We start from the raw sequence: 27,140 nt of genomic DNA on the forward strand, positions 1-27,140 counted from the left end.
ACCCTGGTGTAGGTGTCTTGGTCTACACTGGCTGCTTCATCGCCATGCGTTGTACTGAATGCTAACTGTGGACAAAGGACATACTTTTAGATTTTAACTACTGAGAATTTTTACTTTGTTAATAGTCTTAAGCCAATTCCTACCCTCCAAGAGGCTGCATGCTTAGAGAGAGGAACGCCACTGAGGATGAGGTCTCACCTCCCATGTGCCATCAGTGCTCCTCCTGTACCTTGGAACAGTGCTTCTCATATGACTGTCCTGGGGATCTTGTTAACATGCAGGTTCTGATTCAGTCAGTCTGGGTGGGCCTGAGATTCTGCATTCCTAACAAGCTCCCAGGGGAGTGGACCACACTTTGGGTGGGAAGGCTTAGCATGCCACACGATGAGGGTGAGCTTCAAGCCAGCCAGGCACCGTGCTTGGTGCTTCACATACACAGACATGTTTAATCCTGGCACCACTCTGTGAGTAGAGTTGTCTTCATTTCTCAGTCAAGGGTCACATTTCTAACTGTCTGCTCAGTTTCAGTGACCATATAAACTAACAGAGTCTGCATGTTGGCAGGAAGCTGGGTCTCTACAAAGAAACCGCCACCGTGGATGTAATCATTCCCGTGGAAGTGGTGAGACAGTTGCCAGTTAAATGGGATTCACCCCTGCAGTGGGGACACAAACCCATCAGCCAGGACAACCCAGAGTCTGCAGGTGAGGAAGCTCCAGGTATGCTGAAAGGGGTGTGGCGTCCCCCTGCTGCTGTCTCAGCAGCCCTGGAGGAGCGAGGGCTCGAACTCTGCGGGAAGTGACCACCTGGCCTTATTCAAGTCAGTGCGTGTTTGTGGAAGTTGGCCTGGCACTGTGCTAAGTGAGGGGAATCCATCGATAAAGGCAGCAGGTCTAGCCGGGCATTGGAAAGACAGGTCCATTAATCATAAGCACACTCTTGGGCTATTGTGATTGCCTGAAAACGTTGCTGCTTCTGTGTCTGTGCCTAAAAATTAGTGGGTGGAAATAATTTGAGGTGGTCCATTTGTTCCTTGGAATAGATTTGATGTATTTGAAGTAATGGAGAGAGGCTGGAATAAGTTAATGGGGAAATGCACACCTTTTTAAAAATTAGATTTTGTAGATTTAAAACAATCCTTCATTCCTATGAAAAATTAGAAGCAGTAAGCCCTTGGACAAAAAATAAAGACAATCATAGGTCTGGGAAAACCTCAGAGGGGGATATCTCAAGTCCTGTAGAGAGCTAAATCTTCTGTCTCCTCCACAAACCATTTACACACCCGCGGGAAAAAACATGTCTGTCAATGTGCCCCCACTTCACAGGGGGAGATTTAACAACTAAAGCCTATCCCGACGTCTCATGCTTTTAAGACTTCGACACTTTTTTATGAAATAGACCACAGCATCTGAACCATGTGCAATGAAACATTGTCAGGAATCGCTAAAGTGTCACACAGCTTGTCAAAATTTGGCAATCCTGAATTTCATATTTTTTGAACTAGTTGACAGCCATGGACCAGAGGAGAATTCCACCATAACATTTATGAACTGTGGGCCCTTACACGTACGTGAATTCATCTGTTAATTAGTGGAGATTTATTCAGTGCCTAATGTGTGGTTTTCTCCCCAGTTGGACTCCTCCCATGTTTTGTCTCCTTAAATGGCACCACCCCCTCCCCAGTTACTCAGACCAATAGCCTGAGTCATCCTTGGTTCCTGTCTCTCCCTCATCCAGTCCACGAGCAGGCCAAGGTGGCTTTGCCTCCCAAGTGCATGGCGCATCCCTCACCATGCTGCAGCGTCAGTCCAGTCACGGTTAAACCCACCTGGGCTCCAAACACGTCCTCCTCGCTGCTCTCTCTGTCTCCATCCTTGCCTCCCACCGTCTGTTCTCCATGCAGCCACCAGAGGGATCTCTTAAAAGCTTCATTAGCTCTTGTTATCCCCTGTTTAGGGCTGTCCCAGAGCTTCCCACTGTTTCCAGAATGCGGCCATAACCCCTTTCCAGGAACCACAGGCCCTGCATGGTCTGACCCTGCCTGTCTCTTGACCTTCACCTCCCTCCACTCTCTCCTTCGCAGACACTCAAGCCCCGTGGCAGTCTTTCTGCTCCTTAAGTATTCCGACATTGTTCCCATCTCAGGACCTTTGCACCTGTGCTTCCTTCCGCCAGAACTCCATCCCACCATCTCTGCACACCGCTGTGTCATTCACGTCTGCTCAGACGGCGTCTTCTCAGAGCGGCCTTCCTGGTCCACCCTCGCTAATGTTACCTGCCCCTCTCCCCATTTCTTCCCTGGCATGCCCTTATTTCACCTTTTTCTCTGCACTTATCTCGAGGTTCCGTATCCAAAATTTGGCTATGTGAAAATTGTGCTCACTTGTTTGTTTGCGCCCTGTTACAGTGTGTCTTGTTTGCCCCCGTGCCTAGGACTGGGCATGGCACATGGCAGGTGCTGAATGAATTCACTTGCTGTCTGTTGACTGTCAGCCTGCCTGTGTGACCACAAGTATGAATGGACATGCCACCGTCTCTGCTACTGGTGAGGGAGACAGGCAGGTACAGAGGCATACTGCGATTCAGGGCAGTGAGGGCTGGGAGGGTGATGTGCCCAGGCCTTGCTTCACCTCTGAGGTGATACACTCCTGTGCACTGTGGCGGCTCCCACAGTGGGGCAGAGGACTGGGAGGCCCTGCACCTCACACGGTGGCCTTGGATCCCTCAGTCACCCTTTCTCAGACCCTGACTGCTTCTTGCAAATGGAGCTTAGGCTACTTACTGGACACCTAGTAGGGCTACAGTGGGCAACAGTACCTATCTAGGTGGGACAAGTGTATCAGGTGCTTGGCACCCAGGAAGCGCTCTGTAAATGTGAGCCGTTGTTCTTACAGCACAAGCTCCCATTAGTCACGGGCCCTGGAGAGGCTGCCTGGACCTGCAGAATGATGGGAGACCCAGCGCTCTCTCTGGCCCCTTCACTCTCTTTTCTACTTAGTCCATAGACCCTTCGTGCTCTGTTTTCAGCCCTCCTTTTCTCTCTCTTGACGTCTTTATCAAAAAGAAGGTCTTACAGAAAGAGACGGAGAGAGTAGGGCTGTAGAGGGCAGTGTGGCCGGGATCCCAGGCAGCGTGTTTCTTGAGACTGACCCTGTTTGCCTCCTGCGTGTCTGTGATCTGACAAGTTGGGACAAAGGAATTCGCCGCCAGAGGGCATTTTTCAGGCATTATAGCGCCCCCTGGTGGGCACTGATTTGTTGCAGGATTACTGCCATCAAAAAAAACACCCAAAAAACTTCACAGCATAAGGATGCTCATAGTCTTATCCCCATGTAATTCCACTCCTAGGAATTGATCATAATGAAAAAAGAAAAGCAATATGTGGGTGACATGAGCTAAACGTCCAACAGTAAGGTCACATAAGTTATCATCAACATGAGAATATAAAGTAGTTATAAAAATGTGAAGTAGGAACGTATGGAAAATTCCTCACAGAATATTAAAAATTCACACCACTGCAACAGCTATGAAGGGCTTGTGCAACTGAAATTTCATTTTCTTTGTATAGAGAGATTATGGGTAATTTTAAAATTTAAATTAAATGTTTTCCTTGAAAATTATTTTGTCTTTTCAATTACTCCGCATCTCCCAAAGAGATAAATTAATCTCTTATCTAACTGTAGGATCCCCTTCTGTTGCTATATAGCAGTAGCAAGTATGTTCGTTTACTAGGGCTGCCATCACAAAGCACCATGGGCTGGGCGGTTTTAAACAACAGACTTTTCTTCTCTCACGATCCTGGAGGCCAGAAGTCTGAGATCAAGATGTCAGCAGGGTTGGTTTCTTCTGAGGCCTCTGCTCTTGGCTTATATGTGGCCACCCACCTTCTCCCTGTGTCTTCACATCGTCTTCCCTCTATAGGTATCTGTGTCCTGTAAAGACACCGGTCATATTGGATTTTTAGGCCTGACCCTAATGAACTCGTTTTAACCTAATTGCCTCTAAAAATCCTGTCTCCAAACACAGTCACATCCTGAGGTACTGGGGGTTAGCGCTTCAACATCTGAATTCTGGGGAGACGCAATTCAGTCCATCACAGTGACTATTATGATAGACCACTTGTTTATGACAGTGTCATTTCTTCATATTTAGGTGATTTATTTTATAATTGTTATATGTAAAGCGCTCCCTATGCCGTAAAAGGCAGTAGATTATTATTCCTTACGCTTTTGTCATGAGCTACACAGCCAGATAGTTCTCTTCACTGTAAGTCGAGCGCCGTGATTACTGATCTTTGCTACTTCTTTGGTAAACCAATGCAAAGTGGTAATTATTCAAGAGAGCTTTGGGGCAATTGTTTAAAGAAAATTGATCTCACTCACTGAGCTTTTTCCCTTTCACTTGATTTGTGAACTGTGGTAGAAATTGAGCTTGTTTTACGAATGGTTCCATGGCAGTTTTACTCTGCGTTGTCCCAAGGACCACACTGCGTCCTCCCGTGTTACACTCATAGGTTGGTAGATTGGTGTCTTTGTATTAGATATGTCCGAGGGTATTCTAAACGCAGCTTTAATAACATTTTAGGTATTTATATATATGTATATATACATACACACACACTGTATACATATTCATATATACGTATATGTTCAGTTATTTAAACTGTACAGCAGATTCTAATCCTGCTTTTGCTTGTCATACTCGTGCTTGTGCATTAGAAGTGTTATGTTCTCCTGGCCTGTTATTTTAGAAATTATTGTCCCAGCTTCCTAGGTTCTAGGGATTTATTATTGTGGTGTTTGCCTCTCATTGTAAAGTACCAAATGTTCTCACATGAATAGAAATGCAGAAAGAAAAAATGCAAGTAGGACTCTAGATGCTGTTTAACACCATGAAATTAGCCTACATCAGTTTCTGTCTGCAAAATGCCCAAACAGACACATTTCTGAAGATTTACCTGAGGCAAGAGGACACTCATTTCTTCAGGGACTCTGTCACTGGAACTCTTTCCCTTGGTGGCCCAGCTGCTCTTCTTGTGCAATATCTTATACAGGCCTGGGGCTCACGACATGGAGCCTGGGAAGAACATAAGTGTCACCTCTCTTGGGCATAATAGCAGTTGGAAATTTGGAGACCGCTATATATGAGAAAAGCGATTACTTTGCCACTTGATAGACAGCAAAACTGAGGCCTACACAGCTCATGAGTTATTTAAGGAAACAGTGCAGTTCAGGGACAACAGCTCTAGGGTGAAAACCAGTCGTCTCTGAGCCCCTAGACAGAGTGCCAGGCCCATGGGTCATCTGCCACCAGTATACATAAAACAGTAAGATCGAAGAGTAATGTCATTTCTGACCACCAGATACCATAACGTTTTCAAACTCAGTCTTCTCCTTCATTATGGTAGTAATTTTTTTAAATGTTTTTATTCATAAAGCATGCAAACAAATAATAGCACTTTATTAAATACGTAGCTGGCATTGGTTGGGCAGTGAGTCCTGTAACTTAAGCGTACAACTTCCCGAGGGAGGACAGATAGACAAGGGATAGAAATACAGATACATTTTCATTACGAATAGAATTACACAATCGTACTGTTTCTGCATCTTGCCTTTTTTGTTTAACGATATCTTAACAGATATCATTCCATGATAGCACAAAAAGATTTACTTTTTTTTTACTGGCTAGCTATATCCCACTGTATGTAGGAGTTGTCCTGTATGTATGTTGGGTCTGTGATTTATCTAACTAGCCCCCCACCGCTTCCTTAAGGCAAATCCTACTTAGTAGTCATCCTGGATCAAATTTTTTTGTGCACTTGTGTAATTGTTGTGTTAAAAGGTATGTATTGTTTGATTTTTTTCTCCAATGTAGCTGATTTGTTTTTATTCATTTTTTTTTTTTTTACCTTTTCATCTGTTTTATTCCATCTAAACAATCTGTATAGTCAACTTATCGCCTTGATTTTCTGGAGTTATAGTGACATTAGTATATGATAAATAAATTTTTTCCCATTTAGAGTGGTACTTTACCAAAGACAACATACATGATTAGTATTTTTTACTATTTTATTTTAGTTTTATGTGCTCAATATACCTCTAGTTAAGGAACAGTGAGAACGGTTCTTAGGTTCCATTACGTTCCACAAATATCCATGTGTGTATGAAACAGTGTAGTGGTGGGGCTTTCACTTTGTTTTATTTTGCCAGCATATATCTTCACCACTGTTATATAGAATTTTAAAATCAGAATGTGAACTTTCCCTCTATAAAAACATCTAAATTTATCCTCTGAAGATTTTCCATGTCATGTTATATTTTTAATTTTCTTTCTTTTTTTGTGAAAACTTTGAGATATAATTCACATGCCATACAATTCACCCACTGAAAGCATACAATTTGGTGGGTTTTAGTGTATATATATTTAGTATATATATATATATAACAGAGTTGTGCAACTGTCACCATAGTCTATTTTAGAACATTTTCATCACCCCAAAAAGAAACCTCATACTCTTTAGCTGTCACCCTCTAACACTCCCATCCCTGTCATTTAAATTTTGAAAGATATTTTGCCCTCCAAAGCAGCTTATCAATTATATTTCCACCAACAGTCCATCAAACGCCAGTTTCCTCATACCCTTCCTGTGTTATCAGAGTATTTCATCTTTATCAGCCTTGTAGATGAGAAATTATTTCTTGCTTCAGTTTGCAAGTGTTTAATCATGAATGGTGCTGACCATCTGTTCTCATGTTTCTTAGCCATTTGTGTCTCTTCTCTGTGCCCTGCTTTGTAGACCTGTTTTAAATACAAGCAAACATATTGTTATCACTGTTTTATTGTGATCCCATCCACTGGTGCACGATACGTGGGCAGAGACCACCATGAAGTTAGTTCACCCGAATTACAGAAACAAGAGCACCCTACGAACAGGCCCCAGGCACCCAGAATCCACCCTGAGGCTCATTTCCTGGGGCTCCCAGTCATTCCCAGCAATGCCGTGTTCTTGTCTGTAGGATGACTCTGCCTTCCCCCTCTGTAGGTAAAATTATTGCTCCTCCATTTGCCTCAATTTGACTTTGTCTCAATCCATGAACCACTATTTTTTTAATGGACATTACATGGTCTTTGTCCAGTCGCCCCTGAATAAACCCATCTTGTATGTACACCTCTTACCTAGTCTATGGATCCTGGTAGCTTTTTTCAGTAGCTAAGTCCCTGATAAAATCTCTAATGACTTCCCCTAGTTGGAGGGCCTTTGGGGAAGACTGGAGGCGTGCTGAAGCCGTTGGGCCGGAACTCCCGGGAACAGGTGTTTCCTCTTGCTGCTGCCAGGCCCGAGCCACTGTGGCCATTAGTTACTGCTCGGTTCTGTTTGCGACGACCATAGGCTCCAGTGATCAGAGGCAGGGGAGCACTCTGACCTCCACTGTGGCCTCACTGCCAGGTCCTGGAAAGGCTCGCAGGGAATCTGCTCTTCATGAGAATATTTATTAGCCAGCAGGTAAAATGCCTTTACTCGGTGTGGTGGTACGCCCAGCGCCTTCCCAGCAGCCTGGCCCTCCGTAGACCTCGCCTGAAAGGTGTACTTGCCGCAGGTGTGACAATTACATATATATTCAGGGGCATACCTAACCTTTGACACCCAGATGGACCGTTTGTAATGCTTCCTCCTCTATACAACAAAATCATTTTCAGTATTATCTTGTAATAATCAGTCATAAGCATTATTTTCCTGACTCCCTATGTAAACAAGAAAGAAGAAATTTCATTTTAAAGATTATTCAAGTTTATTAATATTCCAATGAGTAGAGCACAGTGCCACTTCTGTGATATTTCTGCCAAACCCGCATGACCTGAATCTACTCATGAGGAATCAGCAGGCAAACCGAACTGAGAGACGTTCTACAAAATAACTGGCCTGTCATCTTTACAAGTCAGGGAAAGTCTGAGGAACTGTCCCAGACGAAAGCAGACGAAGGAGGCGGGACAGCTAAATGCAACCTGTGGTTCAGAACTGGATCCCTTTCTAGAAAAGACATTATCGGGACAGTTGGTGAGACTTCAGTGGGTCTGAGCTTTGGATGGCGCTCTTGGATCAATGCTGATTTCCTGATTTTGATGACTGTGTCCCGGTTATGTAGGAGAATGTCCGTGTTGTAGGGAATAGACACTAAGGAATTTGGGGTTGATGGGACCCCGGGTCAGCCTCTTACTCTCAAATGGTTCAGGGGAAAAAGTCATTTGTACAGTAGTATTCTCGTGCTATACTTTCAATTTTCCTCTGTGATTATTTTAAAGTACAAAAATTATTTTTAAAAACCTCAACAGTAATTATAGCAATTGTTCAGAACTTAGACCAACAAAAGACTTTCTTCAGGAGGAGTATTTTTTCACCAACGTTCTTTAGAATTGCTGGCACAGGTGGCAATCAAAGGCAGAGGGCTTTTCAAGTCCGTTTGGTTATTTCTTTTAAGTTCTCTACAGACGGCACATTCTCTTACTGCCTGTGCCTGGGGTGGACAGCATCCACCACCCCCACCCTCATGACACCCCGACTACGCTGGCAGGTCCTGCAAACAACTTGGCCAGACTGTGGATCAGAATCCTCCATTAAAGGGTGTGACATGGGACACCGGGCCAATTGGAGCCCTAGGCCAAGAAGCCGTTGGGGACAGTGTTAGGCTGCTGGGCTGGCCAGATTCTTACACACTGCTCACACAAGGCAAGGTGCCAAACAATATCCAGGCAATCCACCAGTCATTTTACCAGGGGGAAGATGTTTGTAGACAGCACTCTTGCTATTGAACAAACTCTTTTAGAGCCAAGTGTGGCCAAGAAGCCCTTGAATCTGCCACCTCTTTAGGGTGGGACTTCTGATTAGGCTGTTTCAAATGCTCTCTAACCACCTTGGGCATATATCCATCATCATAACTAACCCTCCTTGCGTGTAGATTACCATTAACCAGTACATATATCTGCTTACTCAATTTTTAAGTAAATGACAATGTCTCCCCAGCTTGTAGCACAGAGCGGAGAGCATGGTGGCCCCCAGTCTTGGTGGAATGTGAGAGGTGTGTGTGCCCCTCGACATCTGTGTGTGTGTGTACAGTCAACTCCATCTGACCTAAGCAGAGTAGATTGTCAAGGTGCTACTCTCCTTCCTGGAAGCAGTTTGCAGTTGAGGAAGCGATCAGTAAGACGAAAGCCATCAGTCTTTCCCGCAGCCCTGGGCGGGCAGACCCTCAGGTGGCGGAGCAGTTGCAGGAGCCGCGGGCTGCTGTCATGGCCTCAGCCCCTCCTGGCGCCTGGGAAGCAAACCAGGACTGTGAGGGGAGGCACTTTCTCTGAGAATATCCTGTTGGCATTTCAGCCTGGAGAGAACCACTTCAGTGTTGGACCCCTGCCTCTATCCTCTCTCCAGCTGCCAGGCCTGCCCAGGTCTCAGCCTTGATGGGCCTAAGAGCCACTGTGGACCTTGTGAAAAGTTTACCTCCTGAGCTCCTGCCCCAGGGCTCTGATCCACCCAGGGCGTGCCTAGGAGTATGCATTTTTAACAAACACCTGAGATTTTTGATGCCTGCAGTCCATGGACCCTCAGAGAAGCCTGCTCTAGTGGCAGGGACACGGGGCTTGTGGTCAGAAAGCCCGAATCTGCCTTCGAGGCTCTTTCTCCACATACCGGATGACCCTGGGCAAGTCCCCAGGGCTCCCTGGGGCTCGGGTTTCACCTCAGCATCCGTGTGAGGATCAGATGCAGGAGGAGCCAGATACTTCACAAACTGTGAAGCGCTGCGAAAGTAAGCGACTCTTGCCCTGGTCATCACGTTAACCTTGAGGATCTAGCAACGGATGTTAAAGACGCTCAGCTTCAGACCTTTCGGTGCCTCCTAAGTGATTTTTTTTTTTTTTAAAGGATGCATTTTTTTTTTTCTTTAAAGATTTTATTTATTTTTTCCTTTTTCTCCCCAAAGCCCCCCGGTACATAGTTGTGTATTCTTCGTTGTGGGTTCCTCTAGTTGTGGCATGTAGGACGCTGCCTCAGCGTGGTCTGACGAGCAGTGCCACGTCCGCGCCCAGGATTTGAACCGACGAAACACTGGGCCGCCTGCAGCGGAGCACGCGAACTTAACCACTCGGCCACGGGGCCAGCCCCCCTCCTAAGTGATTTTTGAAAGATGTTGTTCTCTCCCCCAGCCTTCAACACAGCCAAGTGTGAGAAGCTACAGAAGGAGAAGGAGGACCTGGAGAGGCGCTTTGAGGACGAGGTGAGGAAGCTGGGCTGGCAGCAGCAGGCCGAGCTCCAGGACCTGGAGGAGCGGCTGCAGCTGCAGTTCGAGGCCGAGATGGCACGCCTGCAGGAGGAGCACCGCGCCCAGCTGCTGAGGATCAGGTGTCAGCACCAGGAGCAGGTCAGTCTGCGGCTCTGGGCCGGGTCTCTGCTGTTGGGAGATGCAGGTGGAAGGCAGAGGGGAGCCAGCGCCACTTAGCCAGAAGTCCTGTTCAGTAGGTGAGCTTTCTTGAAGTTCACTCTCCGACCTCATTTCTTCCTGCTGTCCCCTCCCTTCCTCTCCTTCGGCCACTCTCCCCTCCCTCCCTCATCCTTCCAGGCATGCTCCCATCTTGGGACTTTTGCACTTGCTGTGCCCTCTGCCTGGAATGCTCCCCCTCTAGACACTCCATGGCTCCCTGTCTTCCTCCCTTCCAGACTTTTCTCAAGTCCCTTTCTCAGTGAGGTCCTTCCTTATCTAAAACTACAAGTCCTCCTGCACCGCTGCTTCCCCCCATCCCCCTCCCTGCTTCAGTGTTTCCTCAGCACTGGTTGCTGTCTAGCACATTGTGCCTTTTACCTGTGTGCCTTATTTATCACCTGCATATTCCATGAGGGCAGAGATAATGGCAGGCAAACATGTATCTAGCGCTGGGGTGCACCAGGGACTGCTCTGAACTCTTTCCATAAACGACGTCCTGTAATCCTCACGATAACCCTGCAAGGTAGGTGCCATGATTGTCCCCATTTTACAGGTGAAGAAAACAAGACTCAGAGGTTAAGTAACCTGCCAGAGTTCACAGCGCCGGTCATGGAACAGCCAGGGTTGAACCCCGCCTGGCTCCAGCCTCCATGGGCTCAAGCACTAAATGAGAGTTGTCGGCCGGGGTTACGGCTGGGCCCCTGGCATCTGACCGTGCCTGCACAGCAGAGGCCTCAGTACGGTTTTGCCGAATGAAAGAGTGAATGACAGTGGCTAACCGTAGCCCAGGGTCTTACTAGAGAGAGTGTTCATCCAGGAATAACTAGAGAGCGATTCCCGGGAGCCTGTCAGTGTGAAAGCGGGGGGCAGCCGGACGAGCCCGTGCCCACGGCCGGCTGCCTTGTCCGTTAACTGCTAGTGCTGACGGGAGGCAGGCGCTTAGGACAAGCAGCCAGCTCTGCTTCCATCAGAACTAGTTCTGCTCCTGTCGTCTCTCTTCTAAGTCCCCAAGGCTCTGATGTCTTAATTCCCACCTTTTAATTGGTGTGTTATTTCACAAGTCGGCTTATGATATTCCTGTGGTACAGTGACCTTTGTGAAGAGCCCTCTTTAAATCTCAGGCTGGTGCTGAGGGGCCCTCCGTCACCAGGGACGTTTGAGCTGCCCGCCTCAGGCTGCTTCCAAACAGATAGCCTGGATGGTGATGGTCCCCAGAGGCTTGTGCATCAGAGGGGCACAGGAGGAATTGCAAATAGTAAGGCTGTCGTTGTAATTAAAAATCTATCTGACAACACTTTGTTCCATTCAGCATCTAGGTTAGTCATCCTCCTTTTCTCAAGGTCCGTGGAAACCAGACACAGCTGCCTGCTTGAGGTGGTTTAGACTTAGAGACCAGGAAACAGAATAGGTTACAGCTCAAGTTACCTGCTGGTGGTAAAATTAGACACTGAACCCCCAGCATCTTGCCTCCTGAGCTCACGGCACGTCACTCCTAAAAGTGGACTTTTGCACCTGCTGCTGTCTGTAGTCTTACCTATTTCTTGGCCCTTGGTACATCTGAAACCTGGTACAATTATCAGTTTGTTCTGTGCTTCTGTATCCCTGGACTATTCATTCCCACCTTTACACAGAGAACGTATTTATACCCATGTTCACTGAGACTTCTGGTCCAAAGTTCTGGGTTGGTTGAGCAGATACCAAGAGGTGGGGAGGGAGGGCAGGAGGTGGTTATAGGCAGGAGAACGTGTTTTGAGGGAGCCCTCTGAAGGAAGGCTCACGTGGGGAGTGCCATGTATGGAAACCATGGAGCCGAGGCCACTGCTGAGCGGAGCCGTCCACCAGTGCAGCGCGGCCCAGGCAGAACGCCTCTCTGAGCTTGGTGGGTGCAGACGCACGTGCCAGGAGATGTGCACTCACCCCACCTCTAACTGGGAACTCAGCAGCCTTCCAGAGATTTTGTACCAGGGGAGACTGAAAGGGAAGGAGGCCCTGACTGTTCTGCTTGAGAACGAGTTACACGAGCTCCCCGTGTGTATTTAAAAAGTTCTCTGTCTTAGGACAGCTGAGTTCTGTTCTTCTTGAGCCTTTATGATAACTAAAGTGATTTATTCCTTTATTCATTCACCTATGCAAAGAATATTTAGTGATGCCCACTGCATGGAAGCCATCATGATAGAGTACAGCAAGAGATACCAAGATTTGTCAGATGTCGACTTGCTTGTTCACAGCCTCAGGTTACAGACCAGGCGAAGTTTTGAGACACATGCCCAGGAAACCGTGACACTGGGTGAGAAAGAGAGATGACAAGATTAGGAATTGAGAGTTTACTTCGAGCTGGGAGGATAAGGGAAATCTTCATGGCAGAAGCAGCATGTGCATGCTTTCTATCTGAGTAAGCCTTGCCTATAGAAACCCATTGGTTTCGGGGGGATGGATGATTTAAATCTATGAATTATTCAGGCCTCTGATTCCGCTCCTGCTGCTGAGTGTTGGCTGTTGTCCTGAACGGCGTCTTCTCCAGCAGAGAGCGTGCAGGCGGTGAGGCAGAAGACGAAGTGCGCATCAGTCCAGTGTTTTCGTTTCCAGAGAGAACAGACACTCGTTTGTTTCATGCAGCAGAAGACCGAGGGTGTGACGGCGGCAGAGGTCGGAGTGGTCCATGGTTTCAGTTAGCTGTGCTGGACTCTCCCCACTCGGGGTTTCCTCAGCACGGATAGTTGCATTTGGCAGTGCTAACTCCACAGATAGTGATGTCTCGTCCTTCTGGAGCTTTAAAAACTGAGTTAACCCATCTGGCCTGTCCGCACACCCCAGTGCCCACAGCCGGCGGTGGGGGGCTGCTTCGGGCTGACACGCGGGATTTTCTGAGGCTTCGCTGAAACTGGGAGCTCACTTGCTCAGCAGGCTGGCCTCTGACTTTACTGCAGGGTCTCCGTTGGGACAGATCCAGCTGTCCGCTCACCTGAGGGGCACAACTGTCTCTCTGGCCACACACGGGAAATCACTTGGGGAACTTCTAGCAAAACACCCCTTCTCATCCTCACCCCACACTAATTGAATCAGAGTCGCTGAGTGGGACCTGGTGTCAAGGGTTTGTCAAGGATCCCCAGGGCCTAGGATGCAGGTGTCCTGGGGAGCAGGGACTCGTTCCTCAGTCCTGCAGACTCCAGGGGCTGAGCCGGGGCGTGGCCTTGCCTCTTGGCTTTCTTCAGGGACTTTAAAGATAGGGTATGGCTTTGTTTCTAAAGTATGATTATAAAAGTGTTTAATCAAATCAGCCCTCATTCTATAGCTAGCTACACATTAATAGAAACCAAATTGCCATAGCTTCCCTATGTCACAGCACACAAAACAGATTTTCACTGTAAACACGTGCTTTTCCATTTTGGCCCCAAACATAGTTTCTCCTTGGCCCAGCTTCCAGTCCTCCTTTCTGAGCTGCCTTTGGCTGGTCCTCGAAGATACATGGCATAGCGCTCAGGCTGTGGAGTTGGCATTTGCTTTGTCTCATATTCAGGATGTACTGTCCACCCTTTCCTAAGGGAATCATCCTCAGCTTCATCAGAATGGACAGAGGCCACTTCCTCTGTCATCTTCATTATGTCTCTTTAGTCTTCCTGCACAGCAGGCCCACAGCTGCCATCAGCACTCTGTCTAATCAAATAGAATGAGTTCCCGAGGGGCCCTTGGTCTTCCAGCACCAGAGCCCCCAGCCGTCACTGCCCAGAGCAGCCACACACTGGCAGGAGGCAGTGCAGGGAAGAGGCTGCAGAAAGGGCAAAAGGCACAGCCTGGAATGGGGTGAAGTCAGACTAGGAGCTCTGGCATGGCTGGCCGCAGCTCCGAGTCGACACCAGGATAGAAGGGAAGGAGGTCCTCATTCTCTGGAAAGGAAAGTCATTGCGAGAGCCCTGGAGACAGCAAACATGGGCGGGCTCCCTCTGTCTCGTCAGATGAGAATACATGTCTGGGATGCGGGTAAATGGGAGTTTAATCTGGTTTGGGTTTAATGAGTAAAGCCGAAACAATATAAAGCACATGCTTCTTCCTTCTAAATATATGTATGTTGTCTGTAAGTGAATTGCCAAAGCCTCAGATAATTGCATTTTGCAAATGGCTAAATGGAGTAAACCCCGCATCTCTATTCTTACCCATCTGAGAGGGTTGTTCTCCCACCCTTTGCTCTGCTATAAATCAGCCCAGCTGGACAGCAAGCAGCTGCGTGCATGGGGCCTGCCACCGGGAGCAGCTGCTTCTCCATGTGATAAAGACTAGTGATTTGATGGGCGCACTGACAGACTCCTCCATGGCACAGCCCGGAACTCTGTCTTCCTGGGGGAGGGAGGACAGTGGTCCAGCAGCGGTCTTAGGGCACCCCCCCTCGCCAGTGTTCTAAAATGGGGAGAAGGATGCTTCACCTGGTGTAAGCTTGCTATGCCCTGATGATGGTTTAGTGCCTTTTGCCTCTGATTTGATGATCTACAATGCCTACAGTGATCTTGTGTTTTCCTTGGGTCAGCTTGTCTGCATCTCTTCAAATGCCTGCAGAAGGTTTCAAGGTCTTCTCAGGCTGAGAGTTCTTACTGGCTACTTCGGAACATGAGCCCATGCTCTAGAAAGAAGCCAAGAGCCATGGGAGGAGAAATCATGGGGATTAATACTATGAGAAGAAAGAGGATCCCTTCCTCATAGAGGGAACATGCTTTAAAAACTATGAAGATGTAAAGAAAGCTAGATTACTGAAGAACAAGGATTATTGTGCCCAAATTTTGGCTTATTGGCTCTCATTGGTTTCCTTCAAAATATGCTGGGTGTTCCTTTCATTGCGTGTGGCCTTTCAGAGTTAGGGAACCCGTATTTCATTCATAAAGGCACCTCTGAGTGGCTGTAACATAGATCATGCCCTTACATCATCCTAAATATGCTGCACGTGGTATTTCATCACCACTAAATCAAAGACCTGCCTTCCAGCAACCCAGAAGGGCGTCCATTCAGCCCCAAATAGAATGTAGTATTGCCCATCAGCCACATCCACCTCCGGGGACACATGGGACGCTTCTGCAACTTAGTCCTTCCATTCATCTCTCTTTTCTGAAACCCATGGCAATTTGTGTAAGAGTCCAATATATTAGCATCGTACCAAGGACTGATGAAAGATTTTTCTTTATACTAAACTGGGTAATGTACCTCCAAATAATGTGTGGGTACTTGTTTCTACATATAGTGTACTATGGGCTTAACTGACATCAGTAATGGAGCAGAAAGAAAAGATATTTCCTTTTTTTTTTTACAAGTGATTTATTTTTCCAAGAGACTGGAAGGCTTTGGCCCAAAATTCCATAAAAACCTCATGTAAACAGGAATTGGACAATTAAATATTGTGGTGATCAGCCTTTCTCCTAGTGGATTCGTAGCTCTGAGCCTCAAGTAAAATACTGTTTAATCAAGAATGGCCAGCGAATAAAAGGGAACACTTACAGACCGTGTCTGTTTTCATATTGTAACGTGGCTGTCCTAACCCTGCGGAGCTCAGGGCTGTTTTTGCCAGTGATATTTCTGTTTTAGTGTGTGAAGGTCTTGTTTACTGTAGGAGAGAGAAGTCAGGCAAATTTTCCCTTGCAATTATAGTGTCCAGAATGGGAATCTATCCCCATTTTAAAATAAAAATACTCCTGTGCACCCACTTCATGAGTGGGCTTCCTTTCACCTGGAGATCCCCCCCCTTTCAGGTGAAAGGTTGGCCTGAGAATTATCCCCAGAGACCCGAGGGACCCTAAGAGGTCTCCAGCTCCAAGCAATACGTTCTTAACTAGCCCACCAAGGAGCTGTAGGACCTGGGCACCGTTTCTGGTTGTGTTTTTCACATGCCAGGTCTTAACACATCAGTAGGTCGTGAAATAAATTTACTGGTTTGTAATTACCATTTTGAGAAAACAAAGTAAGATAGAATAAAAATTTAAAAACCAGATTATTGCAAGTAGGAAGGGAAAGTATTGTTTTGTGACACTTGGGTTTCATGTGGTGTGTCCTATGTTACAGTGTTCAATGGTGTTTTTTTACAGTGGGTCACTAACAAAGAACTTGGAAAAACAGTGTTCTGGTTTGCTGTCCTAGGGAGAGGGGGTTTTATGGAGTTCCTCCTGTAAGTCATGCATTTGCAGTTAAAGCAACAGCTACAACAACCATAACGAAAACAGTAAACATGGTAGGTGTATAGGGGGCAGAGGGCAGGATGTGAGAAAATAAAAAATCCTGGATGGGCTGCACTGCTTGTGATTAAACTCCCAGAAATGTCCCTTCAGCCACAGAAAGAGCAGCCCTCCACAGGAGCAGCTCCACGTGGCCCGGGCGGGAGGTCCAGTTGTAATCTGGAGGGCAAGCTGAGGTTTAGGAAGTGGATGTGGCGCACACAGCGGGTGTGGTGGGAGTGCATACGGCTCTGCCGGCCTGCCTGGTATTGGTGAGAGGATCCCAAGGTGCTGGTTACGGGTCTTGCTGGGGGTGGCAGCAGTGGTGTGTTTGAGAGAGCTTTGCCTTTAGAGTCAGACAGACCTGAGCTGACTGCTGGTTCTGCAATTTACTAGCCCTTGGGCAAAACATTTCAAACTTCTCTAAGCCTTGGTTTCCTCATCTGTAAAATGGGCATAGAAATATCTGCTTCGTAATATTACCGTGAGGATTAAGTGGAGTCCCTGATAGCAGGGACTTAAATGCTAGTTCCCTCCATTTACCTTCCGTACGTGGCTCTCACCTGCCCCTGGGAAACAGAGAGAACACGCCATCTAGTAGGGAGGATCCTCTTCTTTTCCTTCTCCATCATTACCTCATGGAGTGATTGGTGCAAGGGGGAGGAATGGAGTGGGAAGGGGATAGCCCAAAAGCCAGGCCCAGGACTGTGAAGAGGTGGCCTAGGCAGCCATCCCCCACTGGGAGCTGATGTCCTCTTGTGAGAGCCACGCAGTGACTGTGACTTCCCCCTGACTCCAAGGGCTGCCATGTCACCACCAAATCCTGGCTCTCCTGCTTCAGCACAAGGCTGAGGGCAGCTGTCATCTCAGTAGAATGGCTTGTCCTTGATGTTTTGGGCCACTGACCTTTCTACTCATTGAATTCCACCTCTGCTCTCCAAGCAGCGAGGATGTTGCAGCCCCGCGTTCCCCAGCTCGCTGTGTAACTATGACTGTGATCTCCTCAGGTAGAAGATATCACCGCCAGCCATGAGGCTACTCTCCTGGAGATGGAAAGTAACCACACAGTTGCCATCGCGATCCTGCAGGACGACCACGACCACAAAGTCCAAGGTAGCTGCCAGCCTTGAGGAGTGCAGTTGGCAGGGCGGGCCGTGCCAGCCGAGCCTTTCCTGCTGCAGAAGCAAGGGGCCCTTCCTTCCTCTCTTGATCCTCTTTCCTTTCTTCCTCCCTTTCCTTCCTGGTGTGTCCTTGTGTTACTTCCTCTGGAAAGAAGAGAGAGAAGTCCAGGCAACTACTTCTTCCTGTGAAGCAGTTGCTCTCAACCTTGCCTGGATGTTGGAATCCCTGGGGAGCTGTCCCAGGAGACGGACACCAGCCTAGGTCCATCTGGGGTTCTGATGTAGCAGTCTGGGGTGCAGCCTGGGCAGCAAGATTTTTTAAAGCTCTTGAGGTGGTTCTCACGGGTAGCCAAGCTTGAGAACCACTATTCCAAAGTAGACATGGAAATCCTCAGCTTTATTTTGTTTTGTGCCCTTATAAAATTAAATGGCAAAGATGTGGACCCACTTTCCCCGTGTCTGTGGTGCTCTCAGGGCCACAGCAGCGTCTGAGTGGATCTGGGTCTCCACATCTTGCACCCATAGGCCCCCTTCACCATAGGCTTGAGTTGAGTCTCCAGATCTTTCTTTTCATATTTTTTTGTAACTTTGAATTATCTTTTGATACTTAGGGTTTTACGTGGGTCATAAGAACATCAGCAACAATGTTTACAAAGTATTACTAAGATTTTTAACTTTGTGAAAGAAGCTTTTTACACTTTTAACATGCATTTACATTAATATATATAGTTTATTTTTTAATTTTCCCTCCCCTCACTTTCCCCCCCCCAGTCAGCTGGTCATTAAAGTACATTAAAAACGATGAAATTCAACAATAGGTTAGTAAATTTTAAAACTTTGAGAATTAACATCAGAGTTTTTTATTATTTTTTAAATGTTCTGTGTAAACAACAAAGCCCACTGTGCGGTAATCAATACTCACGTTGGTGCCTCCCTCAGGCACCAACCCCCCGACCTCTGGGAACTATTAGTATATGAAAAAGTGCAAGCTGGAGGCAAAAGAGAGTAATTTGCTGAGAACTAGTTAAATGTGTTCCCTCTGTCTCACACTTGGAGGACCAGTTCTCATCCTTGGCTGCACGTTGGAACCACGTAGGGAATTTTTAAAAAGATACTGATGTATAGATCTGACCACAGAGATTCTAATTGAGTTGCTCTGGGGTGCCGCTCAGGCATCAGGACTTTTTAAAGCTCACCAAGTGATTCTCATATGCAGCAAAATTTGAGAACCATTGTCTTAGAGCACAGTGTTAAGCGTGGGACAGTGTCATGACCTTAAAATAATGAAATACCTTATGGGTACATAGATCTTACCCATGGTTTATACCATCTCCACAACAGATACTGACTTTTCTCTTCTCTTGGGGTGTTGGGATCGTCTGAGAATGTCCTGAAGCCTATCACTGCGCTGGAGGACAATGGTCTCTGGATGGGAAACGTGAATGGAAATGGTGCAATGCGCCACAGTGTTGCCTTTTGTTTCTGGACGTTCATATAAATAGACCTGGTAGATTTTTCTGACCAGTGAAGTCTTGTTTAGACGCCACATCCAAAGCCTTTGCATTATCTATAATGTCAAGACAACGTAGGCATATGTAATGGCACCTAAAAAATTCATTATTTTGGTCAGGACAATGTTCTCGATGACTATGAAAACTAATCATTTAGACAAAGGGAGGTAGACCAGAAGGCCACCTTGTTTTATGTCAATGAAACCAGCACAAACTTTTGTTTTCCAAATTTAAAGTTCAGCTGTAACAACTGGATTTCTTGGAGACTTTCACCATCATTAGTTAAAAGATTTGGATCTATGGAAACCACAAAGTTTTTCCTAATTGCAACTCATGCCAGCCAGAATGATAATTGTTGGTCTCCACTACTCTTCTGCTGTAAGCATATGATCCAGGCTGATTAATGAGACCTCTCCTCCCTCCAGTTCTAACAGGAAAACAAATTGCTTGTGTAGCCGGAATGAGATGGGCTTCACCCGGCTAATAAGACTGTTCCCATCTGGAGGAAAATAGAATCCATTTGCTTAATAACTCTTACGTGACATCTCTTTTTCCCTAACTTGCAAATTATTACCGGAATGACACTTTTCACAGAATAGAATTGTTCCAAACTCTCTGAGAGGACTAGTCCAATTAGTCCTTCCCTCTGTCTGAGTATCTTAACATCAAATCTTTGCTCAAGCAAATCCTAGAGGTCTGTGGTTTACAGTGTGGCCCAGAGGCCACCAAGGTGTCCTTGCAGACACAGCGCTGGTCCCCTTCACCCGTCCACTCTCCAGCAAGCCTGGCTGGCAAGACAGCTGCTCGCAGCTCCATTCCTTGGGAAGCTCCCTTCTTCAGCTGCTTTGTGGTGGAAAAGAAGAGTGATCCTGGGAGGGGAAGAAAATGGAGATTTCACGTTGATTCCCAGTTGTTTTACCATTAGGAACTGTTGGAGAGTCAGTGAATTCTGTGAATGGAGAGTCTGCCTTGCCAGGGTAGTGGAAGAGCAGGGAATAGAAATTGTACGTGTGCGTGTGTGCACGTGCACGTGCACATGTACACATGTGTTCTCTTTGCTTCCCTCCTGCATTTCTTTCCTCTTTCCTTCTTTTTTTCTCCCTTTCTCCTGTTTCTTTCCTCTTTCTTTCTCTTGTAAATAATATCACATACAATTTCAGACTAATGGAGAAGTCCCTTTAGGGTTCAGTTTTTGTATACTAGTGTCCCTTATTTACCTAAGTCCCTAATCTTAGTCTTGCAAAAGAATCTTGTTTGATCCTTTTCAAAAGAAAGACCAACTTAACAATTTGATGTCTTCTCTCCAGAACTGATGTCTACCCACGAGCTTGAAAAGAAAGAATTGGAAGAAAATTTTGAAAAGTTGCGGCTATCATTACAGGTTAATGTTTCTTTAACTCTAATATCGGGATAACGGCAACATCAATATTCCCGTCCGCAAGCATTTATGCAGCACCTACTATGTACTGGATCCTGTCCTAAGCATGAGAACATAGAGGTAAAGAAGACATCCTCCCTGCCCTTAAAGCATTTACTGTCTACTCAGAGAGCTGTGACGCAAACAGTGTCAAACAACCACAAGGTGACACATACTTGCACCAAACGAATAATACCATTAGCGAGTGCCACAGGAGTTCCGAGAGATTGCCCTGCATTTGCTGTGGTCAGAGGAGTAACTGGGCTGTGTTTGAGGAAAGGGGAGGACTCGAGAAGGAGAGAATTCTAGGCAAATTGGATGTTCTAAGGTGAGAAGGGCAGAAGTCATAGGACATGTTCTGGGAATTATAGAAGGGGCTTTAATCACCCAGAGTGGAGTGAGATGAAAAGACCCTCTCTGCCTCCCACTGCCAACCTACAGGAAACATGGGGCTCAGATGCCAGGGGCACTGCCAGGCTCCTTCTGACCTCTAAGGGGAGAAGGAAGGGTCTCCCAGATCACCTATGTCTCCTCCTGCCTTCCGAGACCCAAGCCAACTGCTTCTGTGAGAAGATGTTGACCACCCCAGCGCTAGGGAGAAGCTGCCTGGACAGCTGGGCTGAGGTTGGTGGCCCTGCTTCCATTCTCAGCTGCAGGCATCCCAATCGTAGCAAGATTGTGTGTTCGATATTAGGGACACTCACATCTGGAAATTGTGGATGACAGTAGCAGTGGTTGTCCATTGATTACCATAACGATAATACAAAGGCAGGACTTTCACTTCTTCAGTGGCTCACTTTCCCCTGGCGGTGTTTGTTGCACACAGCCTGCCCTGCCAAGAAAAGAATCCAGGATTATGTAGATAGTCAGTATCACAGCTATTGAGCGTCCTCTTCAAAAATTTTTAAATGAGAAACTGCCTGTGGTGAGCCCGCCACCAATCCATCGATCTGTCAGTATTTCAATGGGCCTGCAATATGCCTGTGCGGGCCTCACGCGGCTTACCCTCAGCAAATTAACCCCAAGCTTCCTTCCTCGTGCATCCCATATCCTAAACCATCAGATGCACTGTCCTTAAAGAACACAAACCAGGGAAGTGACAGCCATGATGTAACAAAAACTCCATCCAGTCCAAAACCAGAAGAAGTGAGCGTTTTGTGAGTCTTCACTCTGCCACTAACATCCAACAGTCATGAATCGCATGCATTTAGTTGTAACTCTCCACGGGCAGAATCCGTCTGGGCTGGAGATGGTGTGGTGTGATGAGGGCGGCGGTGCTCAGGCCGACCCCCCGGGCTACTGGCAGCTAGAGAAACAGGTTTAGTGCTAAGAAATTCGAGCTTTGGGCTTAAGTCCCCACCTCCTCTTCTAGCTTCAGAACCTTGGACAGTACACAGCTCTGTAAACCTTAGTTTACTCATCTGTAAAATGGGAATGACACTGGTACCTTCCTCACGGTGCGAGCAGATTGACAAAATGCTGGGTCTAAACTGTGTAGCACTAAGTTGGCTTGTGGTGAGTGCTAATAAGCAGCAGCTATTGCTATTATGATAGTTTCAACATTGTTACATTTATTATTATTATCAGCATCATTATCATCCTGCCCTTGGTTAACTCCTGAGTGGCCCAGGCTGGGCCAGGTTGCCAGCTGGGTCTTGGTCCCTCTTCCCTTGACATAAAGGAGCCCAACCCAAGTTGAAAAACAGCCTGTCCTGTCTGATTGCTGAGGCGCCATCGTGTGCCTGTGGATCTGTTTCGAGTAATGGTGAATAAGGCAGAAAAATCAGTATGGGATGCTTTAGATCCATCCTAGGCGGTATTCACCTGGTGAGTTTTTGTTGTTTTGTTTTGTAATGGAGAAAGAGAGGCTTGAAAGAAATGCTTCCTCTGACAACGCTGACGAGGTTTGGTGTAGGAGGCCTGTAGCGATATAGTCATTTTTATTGTCACGTTCTAGAAGGTGATGGCAGCGGTGCAGGGCACGTGTGCTGGGCCCAGCTGGGGTTGCCCTGGGCTGTGATTTACAGGTACCCGCTCATGTGCATACAAACTCCCAATGACAACTATATTGCTCTAACACACTAGCGTTTGCATTTAATGGCACTGTGGGGGCTTTTACTTATTAAAAATTAAATGAAAGGAACTGGAAACAAAAAGAAAAAAGAAGAAAGAAAAGGAAGCTGCCAAGGATGGTGGGCAAAACAGGGGCCCCCTCCATGATGAAAGCAGTCAGGCCATCACTTCATACATGACAGTGCTATTATGTAGAATTATATAATTTACAGTACCCAGCTCTAGTATTTGGTGAGATAAGGCTATTTCTCTTGCCAGAAGAGTCCATGGGAAGACTCTGGGCTCTATGTTTAATATTACAGAAATGGTATTTTTGGGTGGAGAACTTTGGAATGCTTGGCGTGAGTGAGGCCCCATCTCTTCACTCTACTTGAGTGTCAAGATAAAGCCTACTGCCCGGCATCCTTTGCTCTCCCGCCATGGTCAGTCCTTTCTGGAGTTGTGAGAAGAAGGGTCAGTGTAGTTGCATCCACCCTGGCAGCCGGGGAAGGGGCATGGTGCCTCCTCAGACTCACCCTCATCCTTCCCGCCCATACACAGAGGGCTGCCCCATGGCTGGCATGTGCTGGGGCCAGGAGTGTCCTTCCAGTTGGGGAGAGGGTCTGAACAGGGGGACAGATTCAGCTCACATGGCAGCTCATCCCAGGGACATGCAACCCAGGCCTGAGGCCCAGGGAGGCCGAGTGGAGGCCAGAAGTGAGCCGGGAATGAAAGGGAGCTGGCCGATGAAGGCATCACCAACGGGAGAGCTGGAACATCAGATGGGGGCAAGGGGGAGGCAGTGAGAACTGAGGCTGGGAGACAAGAAAGGTATGTCCATGCAGCATCAGAGGATACACTTCACCTTGGGGGCAGTGGGGTTCTACCTAGGGAGGGTGACAGGTTCAGGCTTGCACTTTAGAAAGCTCCCCTGATACCACCATGAGGGCAAAAGAGCCACAACACAGGGGTCGGGTCCAGAAAATCATCAGCAGAGGCTGGACCTCAGGTAGACGGAGCGGGACCTGGAGTGTTCGTGGATTCCAGGATGTTAAGGAGGCAAAAGCAGCAGGTCTTGATCACTGGCCCGATAATCAGTGTTTGGTGTTTGGGGGAGGGCGTCTCCGGCAGACAGAGAAGTCAAGATGGTTGACAGTTTCTGGCCTGAGCTTTATAAATGAGGGTGGCTCTTCTTTGAGATAGATTAATTGTCCCTCCTAAAGTTGGGGGCTGGATGCCCCCTGGATTAGATACCTCTTTCTGCTGATTATCTGCCTTTGTGAGGTCAGATGTTAAATTATTAAACCCACCCTCTTCACGAGCTTCTTCTCTGAGGGGGAGGATGGCGTTCTCATCTCAGAAGGCACTCAGAGTCGGCCGCCTGCTTTGATCCCCCGGCCCAGTGTCAGCGCACTTTATGTGCGGCATAAAAATTCATCTGTCAGTGTTTTTGCGGTCCATTCTGGACAAGGCACCAAGGAGGGGAGCCCAGAGGCATTTGAGCAAATCTCTCTCCACAGTGCGTGCCCCTTTCATGGAGCCCCGCGGGAAGGGAAGTCTAGACAGCCTCTGATCGTGCTGCCCTGAGAGGAGCTCCCGGGGGAGGCATGGCAGGTGTCTTGTCACAGCTTCTTGGGCTGCGGTGTCTGCCCTGCACTGAGCTGGACTTCTCTTGTCATTACTCACAGGACCAGGTGGACACACTGACCTTCCAGAGCCAGTCTCTGCGGGACCGAGCCAGACGCTTCGAGGAGGCTTTGAGGAAAAACACTGAAGAGCAGCTGGAGGTAGTCATGCTTTCCAGGGCTCCCAGCACCCCCAGGGCCCTCAGGAGGCCGCTCTGCTGCACCTCGCCCCAGGAAGCGACGCGGCTTCCCCAGCAGTCTCCCCTAAAGACGGGGCTCTGCGTTGATCTGCTGCCGAGTGACAGCTGGTCAGGATGTCCCTGGGATTTCACATGTTCCTGTCAGCGCCTCTCTCCTGAGACCAGGGACAGCTGTCGGTTTCTCCCTCTAAACATTATTCTTGCCACATGCCACACCACTCCCCAGCCACTGTCCCTGAGCTCCTGTGATAAGGATGGCCTGGCAGCCCTCCCCCTGGGCCGGGACCACCCCTCCATCCTGTTCTCTCACAACTCGGGTTCCACAGGGAGGCACCACTAAGGCATGAGTTGGCAGGTTGAGGGGAGTTTTTTCCAGAAAAACTGGCAAAATTCCTTCCCTCTGATATAGGGTTGCCAGATAGAATACATGACACCTACCTAAATTTGAATTACAGAGAAATGAGTTTTTTAGTGTAAGTGTGCCCCGTGCAATACCTACACTAGAAAAAAAAGATGTTTATCTGAAATTCAAACTTAACTGAATGTCCTATAGTTTTATTTGTTGCATCTGGCGATCTTTCCCTAACATTTCTTTTTCTAAATGCCTTTTCTGCTTTTTAAGCCACTTGCTCATTTCCTATCTTAGCAGAGGGTGGGGAGGTCCTGAGGTCCTATAAATCCCCACCTGTCTGTTGAATCAAGGAGTCTGGCTGAATGTTAAAAGCCAACATTGAATTTACTCTTTTTACCCCATAAGTTCCCTTTTGGGGATGGGCTGGGAGTGTCCAGCCGCTCCAGCACCCAGACTTTTCAATGAACGATGGCTTTATCTTTCCTGCTCCCCAGGGAGCTGGATTCTTAGTAGTGTTCCCAGTGGGCATCTTCATCAGGGAAGGCCATGAGCATGCTCCCGCTCCCTCGTGCTCTCATGCTCTCGTCCTCCAGTGCCTATTGGGAGGCTTGTTAGAAGAGCCTAGATTTAGCTGAATTCATGACACCGGTGAATGAGGGGCTTTGCCGAGCCCCCTGGTGACAAGCTCGGTGCTCGCTGTCACTGTAGATTGCGTTGGCTCCCTATCAGCACTTGGAAGAAGACATGAAGAGTCTGAAGCAGGTGTTAGAGATGAAGAATCAGCAAATACACCAGCAGGAAAAGAAGATTATCGAGCTGGAAAAGCTGGTGAGTCGGCCTGTTTCCTTGGGAGGACCCCAATAACCTATGTGATGTTCCTTATTGTCATCATGGATGTCACTGTTAACACCTTTCAGGTGGTGGGCCCCTTACCTGTCCATCGCTTACACCAGAGCAGAAAATACCATTGCCGAGTCTCCAGGCCTTCCTTAGGAAGCCAGGTGTTCTGATAAGGATCCCAGAGGTGGCCTCATTTTGTACAACTCTGGAGCCCTGCTGACTGCCTGCCTCCATCCCCTATCCAGCTCTGAAGTGCTAGTTCCTCACTCTTCCCTGGGGAGATGTGGCAGGCCAGCACCGATGGAGCATTGCTGACGTGTGCCAGGCGCTGCGCTCAGCATGTTCCATGTGTTCTTTAGCTCCGACAGCAGGCCACTGAGCAGGTGCTGTCAGGAGCCTCCTTTTACAGATGCAAGATGCAGGCTGGGGAGAGGGCACTTCTCGCCAGAGCCGGTGGTGGCCGAGCCCAGCAGGAGCCCCTGCCCAGGGCTCCAAGTCCCTGCTCTCACCACACTCTGCCTCACCTCCAGCCTGGCTCCCACAGTGCTAGCAGAGGCTCCATTTGAGGGAGCAGAGCAGCGCAGAGTTCCTGCCCCTACCCTGCAGGTGTAAGGGCCAGAGCCAAGACGGGCGTCCCAAGTTAGGAGCAGAGAGCCTGCTTCCAACGGGGTACCCTCTTGATGTGGAAGTTGGCCCAAGAGTCTCAGATTCTTTTTCTATTATTTAAAATAAACTTTTGATACTATAAAAGGAAAATATATGCATTACAGGAAAATATAAGATAAACAAAAATAAGAAAATTAAAATATATTTCTACCACTATGAACACTTTCCAGAACTTCTCCTCTGTATAAATGTACACACCCCAGACCCCTCCCCCTAACACGTACAAGTGTCTCGTAGTCTGCTTTCTTTCAGTTACCGAATCTTCAACTTACCATCTCAGTAACTGATCGTCTCATCTAACTTTTAAAGTTCTCCATTTGTCTCTGAAATGTCTTGAAGCTGGTTTATCCAAACCAGGAGCTGATCTAGGACCACATGTTGCATTCAGCCGCCATGTCCCCTCTCTTTATCTAGCACTGTCCCTTTTTTGTGGACATCTCTTGCTGCACGAGTGCCTATCAGTTAGGATCGGGGCAGACCAGTGTGTGTCTCTTACCAGCATCCTGGGAATGTTGGCCACTCAAAGCTCCCCAGCAAGGCCAGAGCTAAGGGTGGTGGGGGCTCACAGACAGAGCCCTGCCCCTCCCGGCCCTGCCGTGCAGCCGGGCCAACATGGGGATCACAGCCCTCCTCCTCCAGGCTGGGCCATCCGCGTTTAGTTGTCGTCACCCACAAGCCTCTCGGTTTATTGGGCTG

At 47.7% G+C, this 27,140-nt stretch overlaps 1 protein-coding gene across 13 annotated transcripts in view; it reads left to right on the forward strand.

The window, feature by feature from the left end:
* The window catches only part of MTUS2 (microtubule associated scaffold protein 2), a 559,486-nt gene that overhangs the window by 528,749 nt on the left and 3,597 nt on the right, over positions 1-27,140 (forward strand). For all 13 annotated transcript variants that reach the window (XM_070240202.1, XM_070240203.1, XM_070240201.1 and 10 more), the window contains 5 exons: positions 10,198-10,412; positions 17,668-17,773; positions 20,600-20,673; positions 24,450-24,548; positions 25,647-25,766. In XM_070240202.1, the coding sequence (XP_070096303.1) occupies positions 10,198-10,412; positions 17,668-17,773; positions 20,600-20,673; positions 24,450-24,548; positions 25,647-25,766 (614 nt within the window). The remainder of the gene's footprint in view (positions 1-10,197; positions 10,413-17,667; positions 17,774-20,599; positions 20,674-24,449; positions 24,549-25,646; positions 25,767-27,140) is intronic.

This window comes from Equus caballus, chromosome 17, assembly GCF_041296265.1.
Source record: "Equus caballus isolate H_3958 breed thoroughbred chromosome 17, TB-T2T, whole genome shotgun sequence".
Lineage (NCBI taxonomy): Eukaryota > Metazoa > Chordata > Mammalia > Perissodactyla > Equidae > Equus > Equus caballus.